A 14,165-nucleotide genomic window follows, 5' to 3' on the forward strand; every position below is an offset into this window, starting at 1 on the left:
TCACTTATGTACCACTGAGCCCTGGGTGAGGTTGGCTTCAGCTATCCTCCCTGGATCTTGAAGGGATGCCATGATTCCCTTTCAGGACAGTGAAATTAGAGCCAGTATTGAAAGTTGAATATTTATGAAAGTGCTTTTATATTATTATATCATCCCTGATTCGGGCTTGTGGTTTGTACCCAATACCCATCAGAGTAGGGGAATGTATTTGAATTAGTAGTAGAAATATGACATCTGGCAGTAGGCGTTAAAATACCTGATACTCTCTATTCTGGAAACACTCATGCATAGAATATTTAATTTCTTAAAAAGTTCCCTTTGCGAGGAAACTGCGCCAGGCCTATTTGGCTACCTCTCATCATATTAGACAGAATTGCCCCAAAGTCCTCTCGATCAGAACTTCATACACGAAACCATAAATAGGCAATCACCCACAACCCCCATAAAGCCGCCTCTCCCCACCTCCTAGCCTCCCTTCACTTCTCCCCCAAGTCAAAACGACTGCTCTCCCGTAACCACATCTCAAAAGTCTGCAGCCGCGGCTCTTGCCTCCTCAACCCCTCAATATCCACACCATACCCATCGGTCTCGAACCAGCTGAACATAGCCCCCACATTCTTCGCGGCGACTAGTCCCCGCACGGCCCAGCCGACGACCCACCAGGCCTGCGGCAGCTCTTGGCCGCCGGAGACGCGACGGTACGCATCACGCGCCTCGGCGAGCGTCAGGCAGTCGCCCGCGAGGCCGACGGCGCGGTTGACGAACTGGCGGTCGTCGTAGGCGGTAGACGCGAGCAGCGCCCGCGCGCCGAAAAGGCCGATGTCGCGGACGCTGACGAGCTGCAGTTTTGGGGTTGCCGGCATCGTGCTCCATAGGCTGGCGAATACCATGCCGAAGGCGCCGCCTGGGTTGACTGTGAAAATCGGTTGGTTAGTACGTATGTAACTACGATGCCTATTTATCTAGATATGTCCAGAAGAATATGGTTGAATATTCTAAGTGGGTACGAGGTAAGGGATGCGTGAGAGCGCAAGTACGAGATTAGTAAAGTCGGTAAGAACTCACGATTATCCATGAAAGCTGTCGGGCGCAATATCGTGTACGTCAGGCGCCCCTCCGACGCGTCGGCCTTGGCCTTCAGGTGCACCTCGACGTTGTGCTTCTCCCTGAAGTGCGGGATGTCGGTCGGGCTGTCCCAGCTCTCGGGCTCGCCGCCGCGGTCCACGCTCGAGAAGACGAAGTGTATCTTCCTCGGCTGCGCGGCGGCGGCGTCGACGAGGAACTTGGCCTGCGGCTCCTCGTCCGGCGGCGTCGTGTAGCTGAACACGGCGTCGATCTGCGGGTGCGCCTCGAAGATCGGGCCCGGGTTCCGCGTGTCGCCTTCCACGACCTTGAGGCGTAGGCTCGGATACTTGGACGCCAGGGCCTGTGCTTTGGGCGAGGAGGCGGTCCGGGTCAAGGCCAAGACGTTGATATCGGTGCTTGGGGGTTTGCTTGAGAGGAGCGTCGCCAACTCCGAAAGCACGAAGCCACCCTGCTGGCCTGTCGCGCCGACGACTAGGATAGTGCGTGTAGGAGGACGTCTATCCATCGCGTTGTTTATTGCTTAACTTTTGAAGTTGGACTTCTCGAGTGTCTGAAATTACCTAGGTATGTATGTAGGTATGACCACGGTGTTTGCTTTTTCGTGTCGTAAACGGAAGGTCGATTAGCTCTAATTAAGGGCGATAGAAAAAACAAAGACACTCGATCGGATACGGACACCTTCTAGAAGCCGCCACCTCCGACCCTATTATTAACATTTTGCCCTGAACACGGGATGGCCCTGTTAAGGGGTCAGCCCCAAGTGCGCAACTTCCGTCCTATTATCGGACCAGCTTCGTTGGCGTAGCAGTGAATGACGAGGATCTCATTAATATGCAATGCGTCTTGGTATATTGAATGTGCCAGCTGCAAGCTGCAAACTGCGAGCTGCACATGCACCGCCAGCTACCCGCGCATATCCCGAATGTAAATACAATCCGCGAGCCTTGAGCCTCTAGCTCGTACGTCTAGCTCGTATTACCACTTACACGGGACCTCACCTTTCGAGACGCGGTGCTCGGGGCTGGCTCTCCGAGTTCGTTCGAGAAGGTGATTGGAGGGGAATGAGGCGCAGTGAAACGACGAAGGCAGCGTCCCAACCCTATCGATGAAGTCAATATAATTAAGAGCGGCCTACGCCACTGTCTTAGCCCCGAGCTCCTCGGTCCCGACCTGCCTAGCCCGCGTTATCCACGGACAGGTATGCAAATATCGGGAGCGTGCATGAGTGACGTTTCACGAGACTTAGAAACAAACTAGGAGTCAACCGACGACGCGAGTCTTGAGTTGCTGTTAAGAACATGAATGTGCATCTTTGCTTTGGTCATTATTGGTGTGTATTCTAATCATAGCTGAATTGACCTAAGCAGCTTCTTGTTGGATCATTCGCCGTCTGCCTAGCGCTGTCTTGTGTAAAAATGAGAGCTCTCAATTCGTTAGCATTGTCGAGAGCTGAAATCAAGACGGGTCTAAAAAGCAAGTCCAAATCATCGCTTTTTCTCTAGGCGCATATGCATAGGCGCCTTTCACGAAAACACATGCATCGGCCGCTCGCTTGGAATGCGTACAGGTCGTATGACCACGCCACTATATGCAGAAGTAATTAAATCGTCGGTACGACAAACCAGCGTTCCGTCCTCACATAGCTGGTCCCTCCCAGGCATCTCTTCGAAGTCGGCATAGCCATGCTCTCTTATGTGGAAATGATAATTCCCTTTCCTTCGCGAAACCTCCGTATTGGAGGTGCTGGATAAATCTATACACGCGTCAATGAACCGCGAGCCGCGAATCGTCGGGAAATATTCATGCAACTCACCTTGCGTTATCAACTCTAGGCTCAAGACAAATGTTCATTGTGCGGTAATCTGCCTGGAAGCACCAATGGACAAGACTCGAAAGCCACTGTTGCACCCTCCCTCTAGCCCATTCTTCCCCGATGAATACATGTATTCCCCGGTCGAAGTCCTGGACGTCATTGCCCATGTAGCGGCCTAGATGATCCTCCTTTATCCAGTAGATTTCGAAGTATCCGAAAGGTACACCATCCCACATCCCGATAGCCGGAAACGAATGACGTGACTGTAGAGCATTGGAGAGAAAGTTAGGCTGGTACTCACCCCAGAATGATGCAACTCTGGGGTTTGACAGCCACATCTGGAGGAGTGAACAGTCGGACAAGGTATTTAGGTGGGCGTTCTCCTTTTCACTTGGTCCGACGGGCCCAAGACATGGTACAGGCTTTGGGGAAAGTGACGCCACGCGGAATGAAAGGTACTTTCCCACACTCGGTATGAACCGTGTATAGAAGACCTCGCCCATGTGCGGTGGCTTCTGTCGCAGCGGATGCCGAACATTATTGGTTAGGATATACTGCAATGGCGCCGGAGGGTAGTAGGTTGGCAGATGAGACGATGAATGATATGGCCCAATAGGGGAAGATGGTGGCTCTGGGGTTAAGGCATTGGATAAGGACGATAGTTGACCTGTTTCACTTCTGACTGGCGAAGTAGGGCGGCTGCTGTTCGGCGTTCCAGGATAGGAGCTGTGCTTCAACGGCTGCAGGGAAAAGAGAAACAGGCCGGTGTGGATCTGCCAGAACATGCGTCGAGTAACAAACATGTGATCCCATCCATGGTTGTGATCGCTAGAGCTCTGTCCGACAGCCGAATCCAGAGTTGATATCAAGCCCATCCTCTCCAGCTTTGGGATCATGTTTCGTGTGCGCAGGACACCCTCTCTTTTAATTCGGATGCGCCACTCGCCTCTGGGTCTTGCCTCTGGTGGAGCATATTTTGACTGTTCAGTCAAGATATATGGCGATGGTTCAGGCTGCTGGAAATACCAGTAAAGCGATACCCACATCATCATAGCTATTTGCCGCGACTGACTGGCGTGGGGTTTGAATTCACTGCTCGAGGGGCTTGAGATAGACGAGATGAAGATGGTGTCATTCTGCAAAGTCGGCTGGCTATACCTATGAATATGACTTCGTCTAGAACGTGGTTCATTGTCCTCATCTTGGAAAGTGAGATTGTGTAGTTGGTCTTCGGGATTATCTTCGCTATGTAAGACAACGGTCCAACCAGCGGGAAATGGTGCGTGGTTATTCAATTCGTTGGATTTGAAAAATAGGCCAGAGAAGACAGGCTGAACTGTGAAGCTCTGGCCGTCTGGCAAATGTACTATAGACGGTGCCATCTGGTTGATGGATATAAGAAGGCGATGTGTCGACGACAATAGTATTATAGGGCTGGTTGATAGGTAAAGCTCAGGGATATAGAAGGTGGAGGTTATCACTCATTTCCGATGTAATGGATCCACTGATAACGTTTAAATACCTGGATGGGCTTTGACGGCGTCCCCATGTGATAAGTCTCAAAGTGGTAATTTGGGAGAATCTCGTGAGTTCTGTCGGCTATCGAAAAGATAGAAAAAATTGATTGAATTAAATCAAGGATATGTCACAAACAAGCCAATGTGGGTCGACAACTTGAGATCCATCGACTATTCAGAGTTAAAACAAGAGCAAAGGCAACGGCGACTCCGTTTCGCCCAGTTTTCGTGAACGTCATACCACTCGGTTGAAATGTGAAGGCTGAGGGCTGATGGTGGGGGTGCGAGTTAACGGAACTCCCCTGTTAAGCCTATTCAGGCCTGTCAGGAGAGGGGAAATCATCGGATAGTGGTGTTAGCTTAGGGCTATCGATCTAAACTTTCCCCAGATTCTTAGCCCCGGCTCGGACAGCCGCATGTGATGTACCCGAGTACCTTATAGTCTGAGGACGCCAAATCGGCGCCATATAAGACGCCTTAGATCATGGCGTCTGTCATACCGGGCTCCAGGTATCCAATGAGCAATTAACGATTGCTAAGCAGGTGTGGTGCTAAGCATCAGATAGGTCGTACAAAATGAATACTCTTCCTGATTAGATCGTTGCAGAAAACGGTTGCTCCCACGGCTTCCATAACGGGTGTTACCAAGTGCAACCATCCGTGTGTAAGTCTAGAAATGGGAGCTGGGGCAGCATCGCATCCGATAATGGACATCTAGAATTCTCAGATGTCCACGACGAATATCGCCATCAGCCTTCCTAAACATCTTCTCACCTAGGGGTCTTGCGAAAATAATTAGGCTGGTGATAAACAAGAATCTTGGAAATTGATTGTTGAGTTGAAGAAATAGAGTGAGGAAGAAACCGGGACGATCTTGGGGGTTATCATTATCAAATATTACTAATCTATCTGCGCACTCTTTTGGTCATATTCTTATATCGAGTTACTAGCAATAGATAGAGATATGCACCAATTGAAGTGTGGGCAAACCAATTTTCATTTTTTATCTTCATTTGATAAGCGCCTCAAGCGTCGACGTGCGGCCCTATTAGATGAGTCACTTAACACCTTCATAAACAGGAAGGCTGTGACTTCTTTCATCTTTTTATATTCCATTTCTCTGATTCGTTTGAGAAGTGTAAATCATGGCGTCCAGCACTAAACCTGGAGAGAACATGCTATGGGGAGGTCGCTTCACTGGTATGTATAATAATTTTCATCTCATCTCATAGATCGTACGGGGTTATATATATTTATTCTCGATATGTTTCTATAAACATATTTTCAAAGTTGCGAATGCTTCAATGAGCCAAAATCGGAGTTTAGATCTCGTTGCTACTAGCTCCCAACTAACCATCATACTAACCCCCCTTCCTAGGCGGCCTCGACCCCCTCATGGTCGCTTACAACGAGAGTATCCACTTTGACAAGGCGCTGTACAAGCAAGACATCCTGGGCAGCATCGCCTTCGCGCGGGCCAACAACAAAGGCGGGATCCTGACGGACGACGAGTTCGCCAAGATCGAGTCCGGGCTGCAGGCCGTGATGCGGGAGTGGGAGGAGGGCAAGTTCGTGATTGTTCCCGGCGTGGACGAGGACATCCACACGGCGAACGAGCGGCGGCTCGGCGAGGTCATCGGCAAGGAGGTCGCGGGCAAGCTGCACACGGGCCGCAGCCGCAACGAGCAGGTCGCCTGCGACATGCGCATGTGGCTGCGCGACGAGCTGCGCACGATCGAGGCCCACCTCGTCACCTTCCTGCGCGTCGCCGCCGACCGCGCCGAGCACGAGGTCGAGCACGTCATGCCCGGCTACACGCACCTGCAGCGCGCGCAGCCCATCCGCTGGAGCCACTGGGTGATGTCGTACGGGCTCGCCTTCGCCAACGACCTCGAGCGCCTGCGCGAGGTCGTCAAGCGCGTGAACAAGAGCCCGCTCGGGTGCGGCGCGCTGGCCGGGAACCCGTTCCACATCGACCGCGACATGATGGCCGCGGAGCTGGGCTTCGACGGGCTCCTGTGGAACTCGATGGGCGGGGTCGCGGACCGCGACTTCGTGGCCGAGACGCTGCAGTGGGCGAGCATGCTGATGCAGCACGTGTCGCGCTGGGCCGAGGACCTGATCATCTACTCGACGGCTGAGTTCGGCTTCGTGCGGCTGGCGGACGCGTACTCGACCGGCAGCTCGCTGATGCCGCAGAAGAAGAACCCGGACAGCCTGGAGCTGCTCAGAGGTAAGAGTGGACGCGTGTTCGGGCAGATGGCCGGGTTCATGACGACGTTGAAGGGTCTGCCGAGCACGTATAATAAAGACTTGCAGGAGAGCTGGGAGGCGATGCTGGATACGGTCAAGACGGTCAGCGACAGCATCCAGATCGCGACAGGCGTTTTGGCAACTCTGGACATCAAGCCCGAGAAGATGAAGGCGGCGCTCGACCCCTTCATGCTGGCCACCGACATCGCCGATTATTTAGTGCGAAAGGGCGTGCCGTTCCGCGAGACGCACCACATATCAGGACGCGTGGTGGCGTTGTCGGAACAGACCGAAACGCCGATGAACGAGTTGACCTACGAGCAACTCAAATCGGTAGATGCCCGCTTCGAGCAGGACATTGCCGAGTATTTCGACTACGAACGCAGCGTCGAGATGCGATCCGCCAAGGGTGGTACCAGTAAGGAGAGCGTTCTAGAGCAGATAAAGGTTCTGAGAGGCACGCTGGGCGCCTAATCCTGCGAACTCATCTGCTAGTTGATGAACTACATTCTAGCAAAGGAATGTAAAACGGTAGAAAGCCCCATTTTCCACGGGGATCGTCATAACCGAGGGTTACCAGGTATAGACAAAAATGACCAATTATATTGATGAGTTCCCTAAGTAACACGAACCCGCGAATAATACTGAAATCGATCCAAAGAACCGCATGCTTCTGTATAGCTCTATGTGTATGTGTATGTGTATGTTATATGGGTATAATGACTCATGATTCATTACGTTCATCCGGTTTGTGTCTCGAGTTTTTCTCGCGGTCGCGGTCCTCGCGTTCATGATCTCTTCTACCATACTTCTCCTCTTCATGCTCAAGTATCTCTTTGACTTCTTCCCCGCCGACATCCTTGGTTTCATCCCAATCGACGTCGTAGTCTTCGGCTATGTTTCTGATTTCCCGCCTTAGCGCGTTCGCGTCGTGCACCAAGTTCTCCCACTTCTGAAGGTTAAATCCGCGCTCCTGGTACAGGATGTTCTGCCTTCTCGATACCGTGATCTTGAGCGCGGCCTGATAGCTGAGATCCCGGCTCATGAATAGGAACCATAGGTAACCGCCCATGATGGTTGTTAGGCCAGCGAGGTAAGTGATCGGCTCCATCAGATCCCAGCCGGCATCGGTATGAAAGGTTAGAAAGTACACAGCACCCCACCAGCCTGCCAAAGCGACAAACCCAGCTTTGGCAATGCGATGGGCTCCGCGATGGGCCAGCATATCGCATTCATGCTTAATTTTGGCAGGCCCGTCGATTTTATGGGACATACGCCGTAATCGCACACGCATGTAATAAGTGCGGTCATTGAAGCTAGGCACATCAACACGCAACTCGCTGTTCTGACCGGTGATCTCTATAGCAAACTCCCTTCCACGTGCGGCGTCGCGAATAAAATCACCAATTTCAGTGCTGCTGCTCCACCGCACCCAATCCTTATGCTCCTGTGGTGTATCGGCCCCTTCGCGCCCAAGTCCCGAATAGGATGCGATGTTCGACTTCTTCTTCTCTACCCCGGTCTTCTGGCCCGTCTCATCTCTCTCGGACCCTTCTGCTAGGAAATACACGCTAGGCATCTTCTCACGACCTTCGGCATCGTGAACAGCAGGAAGTTCGGCTTGGATCAGGCGTTCGAGGTAAGATAGCGGTTGCTGAGGATGAACGAGCAGCGCCAGGGGTTGGATGTCTTCATTCTGCGCCAGTGATCGGAACTCTCCTTTATTACCATGTTCGTCATGTGTGGCGTCGACGGGAAGAGGAAGTATGAGTTTTAGAAGTCTGGTCGGGGTGGTAAGAAGTTTGCCTGATCAGTGGTCAGCGTCACGCTTTTCCATCAAAAATAGTCAAGACATTTAAGTACCCTTTGTCATGGACTTATTCATACTACGTCTCGAATCGCTAACAGGAGGTTCATCGGCACCCTCCCTCTGCCAAGGGCGCCTAATCTGCTGCTTCGTAGCCTCTTCAATTCCATCTTTTACCTCATTCTCGTGCACAGCTTGGTCTCTGTGGTTCGTTTCCCTCGCCGTCTCATTGTTAAGCTGTGGCTTTCCTGTATGCTGGGTTATTGTTATGGGACGCCGCGAAATAAGTACTTGGTTTTCTCTCTGAAATGAAGGTATAGTGCATGTATTAGCAAGACGGCGACAGGAAAACTGCCGCAAGCCAGAGGCTGTTAGTCGAGAATACGCTCTAAACACATAGCTCATTGCTGCTTTATTTCCTACGATATTAGAAAATTAAGTTTGAAGCAAACTGTTATTTATTTCCAATTTGCTTTTATATGGACGAAATATTTACATCATTGCTTTTAAGCTTAAACAACCCGACTGCCCGAAAAGCTGGCGGAAGGGAAGCTGCAGAGGCTCTTCCATGCTTTCTTTCGCTAGTGACGTCACGAAGTATCATCCGTCATATTATGTATTTCCTTATCAGCTGCTTATATGCACGTGATTAACACGAAAGATCTCATCCCTTGACTCCTGCGAGCAAAGACTCGCGAATTCCTTCTAACCAGCCAACCTGCACACCTGTCATCATCACAATCCCAATTGAGAAGATTACCTTCAATTTCTCAACTCCGTTGTTTCGACGATCATTCTCCTTCGGATGATTTCGTGCTTAACATGGGCAGATTCTCCTACGCTAAATTGGGACTTGATTTACGATTAGATCTTCAATGAGCAATCCATTCATTAAAAACGATTGTTTACGATATGTTCGTCATTGAACAGTGCGTACGTACGCTTTCTGGTGCGAGCTACCCAGTGCCAGACACCTTCTGCTACAGGATCCTTGGCGGGAGAATAGTTGTTTCAGTTAAGCAGTGGAGTACGTCTCGCCTACAGCTCTGAATCCCAGCGGGCTCAAGAGTTCGAACGCGAACATTTATTCCACAGTCGTTTCAAATAATCCGTCAAATAAAGATATGATTGGCAATCAACACCAAACAATAGTACTATGTACAAAACTGCATACGCCACTTTGTGCATGCACCAACTACCAACAACCAAAAAAGGAATCATCCGACTACTTGACCATTCTGGGTTGGAGGCCCCGTTGACAATAAGTGTCAAGTGTCAAACAGCAGCGACCCCAGACTATCGAGTTTCGTTTCTCGCGAGAGTTGACACAAGTCCACACATGTAGACACGCGTCCGTTCGTTGAGAGAGAAATCTCTGTTCTAGCTTTTCAGGTTGTCACATCGCCTTGCAATGAGTTATAGCAGATTTTATCGACGTATCCCTTCGAACAATCGAGTCTTGCGCGCTTATTATTCAATAATTTAGTTATTTATAGGTCCTTTGTATTCCTTGCGCTGGGAAAAAAAGGGCTATGCCACTAACATGCGTCAACCAGCACCAATCAAACCTGGCCAAAGATTGAAGATCCCAACGCACGTTTCGCTTACCGCTACCGCGGAGCCAGCTCAGCCCAGCCCTACCAAAAGCTACCCCCTGTTGCCTATAGTTTTATCCTTACGAGGCCTAATCGCAGCTACGTCTCGGATGACGGCAGCACCACAAATGCATACAGGACTGACAGATTCACAGGTATATTTATTACGAGACCCAACCTCAGCGGCTGCAGCGTGAGGCGTAAGAAACTCGCTCGTATATAAGCTAGGTATCGTCCAGGCTGCTTATTCTACGGAGAACTCATCGATCCTAACCCTGGTAGTCACTCTTGAGTGAACCCATTCAAAGAATAACATATCACTTCATACTACTTTGTTCGCACCATAGCTTTGTTTATATCATTGCTTTGTGGTTAATCTATTATATAATTTCTCAAGCAACAAGAGTATTGTCTTCTTGAAGAAGTGATACAGAACCCCATCTTATTTTATTACGAGCAGGACAAGTCGGCACATCTCCACTCTTGACTAGCATCATTATATCTTATTATCGCGCCTTCGTCCAACTACTCCCAAGTTTCTAGCCCTAAAAGACCTCAATATGGGAGGAATCGGAAGCGACTTCAAGAATCAATTGATTATCGGACTCGTGGTTGGAAGTGTTATTACTCTGGTCGTCTTAACACTCGTTTGCGTTCTCGCTCAATGTGGACCACGTCTTTGTGGTCGGGTTGCCAGAAAGGAACGTTGGTTTGAACCAACACTAGAAGAAGGTCATATACAAGAAGCACCTCTAGTACCAGCCATGTCTCAAAGGAAGGAATTTTCATGATGAAGAGACGGACGGTTACAACAAATTACACCAATCAAATTATTCGGTGAGGGTTGTGAGCCCCAATCGTTTCTAGGACGATTGAAGGGTGCGAAAACTGCCTTGACCTAAATATCCAAGTCCACAAGCCGAAGACATGAAGGGCAGGTGACTGTGTCATCAGCCGTGCACACGAGGTCAGATCGAAACCATCTTCTCGGCGCATGGGTCTCGAGCTCGATACCAGACTGAACCCCGCCGCTCATACGATGACGAGCAAAGATTCATTCAAGTCGACATACGCCACATTGAGTTGGCAGAGGCTCTGAGGACAGAGTATCACGACGACACAGGTTTACTCCGGAGTAAACCTGATCGATAGCCACGATAAAAATAGTGTATCATTATGTATGAATTAGCAGTCCTTGTTGACTAGATGGGGAAGTATCCAGGAACAGCAGCATGCCATAAGAACATGAATGATTATCAAGACGGCTCATGAACCATAGCAAATCTACGTAGCTACCGCTGCGCTAGAGGTTAGAACGATAGATACCTATATAGCTTAGACTATTTGATAGCTGGCGACGGCATAAAGACCAAATAACACATCAACTTTAAACTTGAGCTTGATCTAGACTACCTTGACGTGACACGCCGACATCAAAGTAACCGGTGATCTCTTCTTCATTACATGTAGTTACGACCTTATATTTTACCTTCCTTATGAACACATCCCTCCCATTTTCTCTAATGGAGTCGATCCACCAAACCGCTCTCTAAGGCTATGGTCAATTAGGCATCCATCAGGAATATTATTGGCTCTTCTATAAATATAACAATTAGCGATCAAATCTAGTCAGCAGAGTTAGGAATGATGCCCCACCCCCAACTTATCGTCAATTTTAAGAAGCTATGTACCTTATTATCGAATGTTCGGGGATGACTTGAAAATATGGTTGACAATACTCTTAGGTTATTTAGCCTTGCAGTCTTATACTTCAAACTGATATTTGGTGTTACTACTACACATCTATTTATAATATCAATATTTACTGATGCTTGTGCGTCCGTAACCATGGAGACAACGACCGATGATCATCTAAACTCCCGTTGTTCGGTTTGCGCATCCCTTCTTCCGCCACCGGGATTTTGCAGTCCAACCGCTCTTCGGCAGGCCTCCAATAGGGGCTGTACAATATGCACCCTTCTTTACACCGCATTGTCAGAGAAACATAACCTTAATGACCCGAAAGTAGAACGTGTAGATTCAATTGGCGGCTACGGTTTCTTCAACCTCGTGGCAGGCACAGCTAAGCCCGGGTTTGGAATGGGGTCTCTATGGGATCATATCTCTGTAACGCTGGCCCTAGACGGAGGTACGTATGAGCAGAGATATTCTACCTATATAGACACTTATTAACAAGCTTATATAGAAGGATACTGTCCCTCGTCATTAGCGTGGCTTCCTGTACAGAAAAAGTCACCTCTGTCGCGGACAAAGGAGCGGGATATTCAGGTAATCAGAGACAGAATTGAGAACTGTCGGACCAACCACCCAAATTGTCCCGGCTTTCACCCCTCTCACATTAAGAACTTACCAACTCGAGTCATCGACGTTGGGCTCGATGGAAAGAGACCTTTCTTATACCACTCCTACAAGGGGGAAAGAGCCCGCTACTTGGCTCTAAGTCACCGATGGGGCGACCCGAAAACACAATATAAGAAACTGCTAACCCTGACGGGGAATGCATCTTCTCACTGCAAAGGCATACCCCTTGACGAGTTCCCGAGGACTTTCCGCGAAGCTATCGAAGTGACACGGGGTCTGGGGATCCAGTACCTCTGGATAGATTCCATCTGCATAATCCAGGACGACGAAAAAGACTGGGAAGCCGAAGCAGGACGTATGTGTGACGTGTACTCAAACGCCTTTGCTACCATATTCGCGGACCGGGCGAGACATAGCGATGACGGTCTCTTTCAGAACAGAAAGGACAGGGAGACTCCGCGCTCGGTCCGAGTTATCGAGTACAAAGATAACGACTCCGAACCCGCCGCTAGAGTCCTCCTTCAGACTCAGATCAACACGAACATCGCAAACTTCGCCACGGAAGTGCGCGAGCTCTTCTGCCAGGCGGACCAGAGCGCGAGCCAGCTTACCGGACGCGGGTGGATCCTGCAAGAGGAGTGCCTTTCGCAACGGCGGATCCACTTCACCGAGACAGAGCTGAAGTGGAAGTGTCCGACCGAAGCCAATTGCGAGTGTGGCCTCCGCACTCTAGTCGACCTTTACGATCCGGTAGATAATTTCTCTAACCTGGTAGATCCGGAAAAGGCGAAGAAGCAGCCGTGGAAGACGCCGGAGTCGATTTGGCAGGCCATTGTCGTGGACTACACGTCCAGGAGCCTGACCTACGAGACCGACAGGATAGTGGCGCTGGCGGGGATAGCTGCCAAGGTTCGAGAGGAACGGCAAGACTACCTTGGGGGCCTATGGCGTAAGCAGTTAAATACTACCATATTTTGGAAAGCGGCAAGTAGATGTCACAGAACGATCGAGTACGTCGCTCCGTCCTGGTCGTGGGCTTCTGTGGTAGGAAAGATACGATTTATACCGCGCTCGAAGGAAGAGCGGTTTATATGGGACGTCATTGAGACGGAATGCCGTCAGAATGGTGATTTTGGAAGGATCTCTTCAGCGCATCTCAAGGTTAGGAGCAAGATTGTCCATGTCCAAGTGGAAGAGCGGCCGCTGGATATGAGAAAGGAGCTTGCGCAGAGTAGATGGGACAGTGGGGATGCGGAAGTTAGACCTATGTGTGATGGGGTTAAGTACCTGACAGTCATGCCGGTGCAACGGTCCCCGGAATGCGCTCCCCCTTTACCTACGATGTTGGGGTTGGACGTCCAAAGTGATTGGGATATCTTAACTTCAGGCGTGCAAAGCGACTTGCGACTTTTATGTATAAGTCTGACAAACGCATTCTGGAAATTCAAATCTGTGGAAATTGCTAAATGCCTTCTCCTTAGACGTTCGCCAAAGGAGAGTAGTTCCTGGGAAAGGATTTGTTATGTGTGCCTCAAGGGTGGGTGGGAGTCGTGGAAACCTTTCGCCTTTGAAGAAGAGATTATTATCCTGTAAGAAAAAAGAATGCCTTCCAGTGTTGATACCAAGACCCATGGCGTGTTATCCGTGGATGCGTGCCTATCTTTGATTAGTTGCCCGTGCTTAACCATCTTGGCCCCTTTTACGTGACCCCCTTTTACGTGACCCCACCAAAAACAAACTCCGACAGTCCAACATATGTCCCGCTACTATTC

The 14,165-nt window shown here is 49.9% G+C and overlaps 5 protein-coding genes across 5 annotated transcripts; 2 read left to right on the top strand and 3 right to left on the bottom strand.

Annotated features, from left to right (window-relative positions):
* Nucleotides 1–476: 476 nt before the first annotated feature.
* On the bottom strand, nt 477–1,591 carry F4807DRAFT_465011 (NAD(P)-binding protein; the record flags this gene model as incomplete). Its single annotated transcript, XM_048002225.1, has 2 exons — nt 477–913; nt 1,066–1,591. The coding sequence occupies 2 exons, from the start codon at nt 1,589–1,591 to the stop codon at nt 477–479; spliced, it is 963 nt and encodes a 320-aa protein (XP_047849562.1).
* A 565-nt stretch (nt 1,592–2,156) lies between these two features.
* Nucleotides 2,157–4,627, bottom strand: F4807DRAFT_293809 (acyl-CoA N-acyltransferase). Its single transcript, XM_047994855.1, has 2 exons — nt 2,900–4,627; nt 2,157–2,839 (listed from the first exon to the last, which is right to left on the bottom strand). Exons 1-2 carry the CDS (start codon nt 4,279–4,281, stop codon nt 2,722–2,724), a joined length of 1,500 nt encoding a protein of 499 aa, XP_047849563.1. The 5' UTR covers nt 4,282–4,627; the 3' UTR covers nt 2,157–2,721.
* Nucleotides 4,628–5,450: 823 nt separating this feature from the next.
* F4807DRAFT_444324 (argininosuccinate lyase) lies at nt 5,451–7,330 on the top strand. The gene is made up of 2 exons (XM_047999645.1): nt 5,451–5,616; nt 5,795–7,330. The coding sequence occupies exons 1-2, from the start codon at nt 5,562–5,564 to the stop codon at nt 7,141–7,143; spliced, it is 1,404 nt and encodes a 467-aa protein (XP_047849564.1). The 5' UTR covers nt 5,451–5,561; the 3' UTR covers nt 7,144–7,330.
* Nucleotides 7,331–8,973, bottom strand: F4807DRAFT_444325 (uncharacterized protein). Its single transcript, XM_047999646.1, has 2 exons — nt 8,533–8,973; nt 7,331–8,475 (listed from the first exon to the last, which is right to left on the bottom strand). The coding sequence occupies exons 1-2, from the start codon at nt 8,879–8,881 to the stop codon at nt 7,394–7,396; spliced, it is 1,431 nt and encodes a 476-aa protein (XP_047849565.1). The 5' UTR covers nt 8,882–8,973; the 3' UTR covers nt 7,331–7,393.
* A 2,789-nt stretch (nt 8,974–11,762) lies between these two features.
* On the top strand, nt 11,763–13,997 carry F4807DRAFT_444328 (HET-domain-containing protein). Its single transcript, XM_047999647.1, has 2 exons — nt 11,763–12,220; nt 12,278–13,997. The coding sequence occupies exons 1-2, from the start codon at nt 11,797–11,799 to the stop codon at nt 13,984–13,986; spliced, it is 2,133 nt and encodes a 710-aa protein (XP_047849566.1). The 5' UTR covers nt 11,763–11,796; the 3' UTR covers nt 13,987–13,997.
* Nucleotides 13,998–14,165: the final 168 nt, after the last annotated feature.

This window comes from Annulohypoxylon truncatum (genome assembly GCF_022578515.1).
Source record: "Annulohypoxylon truncatum strain CBS 140777 unplaced genomic scaffold F4807scaffold_47, whole genome shotgun sequence".
NCBI lineage: Eukaryota > Fungi > Ascomycota > Sordariomycetes > Xylariales > Hypoxylaceae > Annulohypoxylon > Annulohypoxylon truncatum.